General features: G+C 31.9%; 1 protein-coding gene across 2 annotated transcripts in view; it reads right to left on the reverse strand.

Annotated features, from left to right (window-relative positions):
- The window catches only part of SMARCA1 (SWI/SNF related, matrix associated, actin dependent regulator of chromatin, subfamily a, member 1), a 76,502-nt gene that overhangs the window by 12,471 nt on the left and 59,521 nt on the right, over nt 1-4,510 (reverse strand). For both annotated transcript variants that reach the window (XM_040627212.1, XM_040627210.1), the window contains 2 exons: nt 4,190-4,308; nt 3,865-4,077 (listed from right to left, as the gene is read on the reverse strand). In XM_040627212.1, the coding sequence (XP_040483146.1) occupies nt 3,865-4,077; nt 4,190-4,308 (332 nt within the window). The remainder of the gene's footprint in view (nt 1-3,864; nt 4,078-4,189; nt 4,309-4,510) is intronic.

Genomic DNA, 4,510 nt, shown 5'->3' on the forward strand with positions numbered 1-4,510 from the left:
GTCCCTAAAAGGAATGGCAAAAAAATTAATGAGCTAATGTTAGTAAACAGATTGGTAAGTATTACATAAAGGATAATATATAAACACAGAGTATTATCATTTCCTCTTATAGTCACTTGGTAAAGGTCCTTTTAATTCTGATCATCTTTGAATGTCCTAAGACTAAGACCCCATTATAAGATATTTTTCTTAGCAGGAAAATGGTAAGGCGATTCACATGCTCTGAGCTTAAAAATCTAAACGGATCATATTCTTTCTACTTGTTTATGTAGTTCAATAGCGACTGATTACTTACTTAAAGACCACACAAGTTCTCAGAGAAAAATATCACAATCTTTTTAGCACATAGAAAGAGAACTAAAACTCATTTTCTCTTTTGTATAGCCAGCATTTTCAAATGGAGAAGAGCCTCTAAGAAATCTTCATACTTTAGCTGAAGGCTTTCAAAGTAAGGCATATTTAGAAGTGGAGGTTCATGCCTTCAAGCACTTTAAGACTGTTAGTTAAGTCAGAAGCCATGAATTCAGTACTTTGAGATGTCTGAATAAAATATAACTACCAAGATTTTCACTTTTTTCCTAAGTATTTCACACTATTTATTGGTGTCTCTGGGAAAGAAGAGTCACCTTTAAGCAAAACTATGTTTTTTAAAGACAGCTTCTTTAGTAAGCTAAGTTTAAAGTTTACTCATTAATAAGATTTTAATTTGAACACAGTGACACACTCACATAATGAATCAAATTACATCCTTTGTAGTTCTAAGATAGGATTTTTAATGAAACAAATTAACTTTGGAAAACACAACTGCCTTTTTCAAGAGGAAGTTCCTCTTCCTAGACTGCACGTGATTCACTATACAGAACAATTATTTAAAATAAGGGGGCAAGAAACTGAGGGCTTTGGGGGGGGAATGGGATGGGCTGGTGATGGGTATTAACGAAGGCACGTATTGCATGGTGCACTGGGTGTTATACACAAGTAATGAATCATGGAACTTTACATCAAAAACTAGGGGTGTACTGTATGGTGACTAACATAATATAATAAAAAATATTATTATTAAAAAATTAAAAAAATAAAATATAATAAAATAAGGGGACAAAGAGATCACCTAGAATTATTAATAATCCATTCCTTTAATTCCCTAACGATAATGCCATGAAATATTCCAAAAAGACAGTCTAACTATATGCATGTTCTAAAACATATTGCCTATACTCTAAATCCAGAAATATAAGCAAAAATTATCCATTAACTAGGAGGGAAATAAAGACAATATGATAGAAAAGCTAACAAACAAAAAACTTTGGATTAAAATATTTAAATATGAAATAAACTATTATATGTTCTTGAAGATTCTTTAGAAATCATAAATTCCACCTCCCAGAAGAGGTATCTTCATTATTAACAGACAAAATGATGGTTTCACTTTGCAATCACGTAATTAGTTAATATCTGCTCTTTGGAAAACATACACTGGAGATTTACATCTCTTGGTAAAGAAAGAAATGCTTTGTAGAAAGAAGATGGAGGAAAATAAGAATCTTTACAAGGGAGTTCAGAGACATCTAGTGGTTGATAAGAATACACCGGGGTTTTTTTTTTTTAAATAAAATGAGGTTATGTAGTCCTACAGCCATGTTCTTATTACAAATAATATAAGGTTTTTCCTGCACTTTTGAATCTGTTTCATCCTCTGCTTTAGTTTAATGATTCTAGAAACAGAAACAGCATTAAACTCTCAACCTTTTAAAAAATTAGTAAGGTATCACTGAAATAATACTCAAAATTCAGCAAATGTTCTATCACATAAAAGGGCATTTATGATTTAAAACATGATTCACTGACAAATGCAGGTCTGCATTTGTCTTTTACAAGCTGTTGTTGCTGCTCTACATTAGATAATTACACACATGGCTAAAATTTTTAAATTCATGGCTTTTGAAAGGAGTTCTCTGCTAAACAAGGTCATTGATGCACTGAGCTAGAAGACACCTTAAAAGGCCAACTAGCTCACTGCCAAAGTCTTCAGACAGTCAAAATAGAATCTCATTTTCAAAGCTAATAGAAAAGCTATTTACATTGTTCTTCAATAATCTATTTCAATGATCCAAAGAGCCCTGTCAAACAACTCTTTTCTACCTCAAACCTCAGCCTTTCATGCTACAGATTAATTCTTATCTTTTCTACTTTTAATTCAATTCTTCCCTACTATATCTTATTAACATATATACCTCTTCATATTCTTTTGTGTAAGCATAGCACTTTAAATTTATCCTTATTAAATGTCATGTTGTGAGATTCAACCTGTCCATCATTCCAATATCTCTAGTCCCTTTTGAATCCTGGCTTGATCAAAAGTATTTGCTAGCTCTCCAGCATTATGTATTCCATAAACTTGACAGGCACATTCTAACAGTCCAAGAATACGCTAAATTTATGTTAAAGTTTTAAGAAATATTTGATCTTATAATGCATCTGGAAAATTAGTGCCTTCAATATAGCAACTCAAGATTTTTCTTTTTTTTTCAGCTTGAAGTGAAAATATAAAATGAATCAAACAAAATATTAAGAATTATTTCACACCCCTATTTACATGTTAGGTCAAGAAAACATTTATGATAGAAAGCAACTACTTAAAAATGTCCATTGTTTGGGGGCACCTGGGTGGCTCAGACAGTTAAGCATCTGACTCTTGATTTCAGTTCAGGTCATGATCTCAGGGTTGTGAGATCAAGCTCCGCATCAGGTTCTGCACTGGAAGTGGAGTCTGCTTAAGATTCTCTCTCTCCCTGTCCCTCTGCCTTGCTCTTCTCCCACCTCTCTCTCTCCCTCTCTAAAAAAAATGTCCATTGTCTGAATTGTTAGTTTCTGGTGCTTTTAATAATTTTTAGGCTATATAAATCTATTTTTGTCTTAATTACCTCACCTGACAAAAGACTGACAATGCTAACATTAAAAATGTGTTGCATTTAAAAAAAAGTGTTCAATATCAATTTGAACACTGTCAAGCAGCAGTAGAATTTAACAGGAACACAATTCACGTTAGAAAGTATGAAGTAAATTGCATGAAGCTAAAATATCTCTTCTACTTAATTATTCTGTCTCATCATATTCTTTTAAAGATTCAACTTAAGCAACAATTCCTTCTTATTAAAAATAAATCCTTAAGTTATTCACACAGTCTCAAGTATCACCTGCCTTATTACAAATGGGGAAAGGTACCTTTAAAGTGGACAGCTCTGATGGTCATCAGATTAACCAAGTGATCAAACCTGGCACCACCAAGAGTGGGACAACCTAGGTCAATGTGCCTCCTGATGTGATGTGATAAGTAGTTCACATCACTCATGTCACATTCTTGCCACAACCAAATGCAATATGTGAACTCTGCCTGGATCATCAATTTAAAAAAAGAGCTGAGAGACACTATGGGAACAACTGGACAATTTTGTACATAGACTGCATACTACATGACTTTACTGAATCAATGTTAACATTTTCAGGTAGGAAAAAGATATTGTGGTTATATTGGAAAAGGTCCTTATTTTAAGGAGATAATTGCGTAAGTATTTAGAGATAACACTCTTGATGTCTGCAACTTAGTTTCAATAAACTCAAAAATCTAGATATGTTTATTTTTTAATATCAGATAGATATGTCTTTCTGAATATAGATATGTTCCTATATTTCTTAATACAAAATATAGATTCTATATGTATATATAGATTCTATGTATGTACAAGTGCATATCTGGGTAGAGGGTAAAATGTTAACAATCAGAGAAGCTAATGAAGAATATATGATATTTGAAATATTTCAAGATAAAAAGTTGAAGGAAATAAGTAAGAAAAGAATACATACCATGGCAGTTCTAGACTTGATAAACCAGTCAAATCTAAACTGAGGAGCATTCCGTACACACTGTCTTAATTCTTCATATACGTTTTCTCTATCAAAGCCCATTTTGTGTAACATACAAATCAAAAATCTGTCTTCTTCCTCAGTATAGTTCTTTCCTTTGCTGGTTCCATACTGAATACGCAACTGATGAAATGGAGCCTTATATCTTGCAATCTGTAAATTGAAACAAAATTGTGATTTTAACTAAATGTTCAATAAGTCAAAGCTAATCACCATGTCAATTAAAACAATCTAATAATGATTTGAAAATTATGAAATATAGTACTTTGGCATCCAGGGCTTTCTTGATACTGATCCTTCGTTGAATTCTTGCTTCTCCACGTTCAATCTGAGCCATAATTTTCTCAATGTCCTGTAATTCATTGCAACGTTCCCAAAATACAGCTGAAAAACAGAATTATTACTTTTTAATAAATGTACTACCATTTTAAGTAAATGAATCCAAGGAGCTGTAGAATAAAGAATTAAGATTCTTTAGATAATAATTCTTAAAGATAATAATAAAGAATTAACAAAGAATTAACAGGACATGATGCAGTGAACTTTATACCGTATAAAACTAAGATTCATAAATATATATATATAT

The sequence above is a fragment of the Ursus maritimus genome (assembly GCF_017311325.1).
Source record: "Ursus maritimus isolate PB19 chromosome X unlocalized genomic scaffold, ASM1731132v1 scaffold_X1, whole genome shotgun sequence".
NCBI classification, from domain to species: Eukaryota; Metazoa; Chordata; class Mammalia; order Carnivora; family Ursidae; genus Ursus; species Ursus maritimus.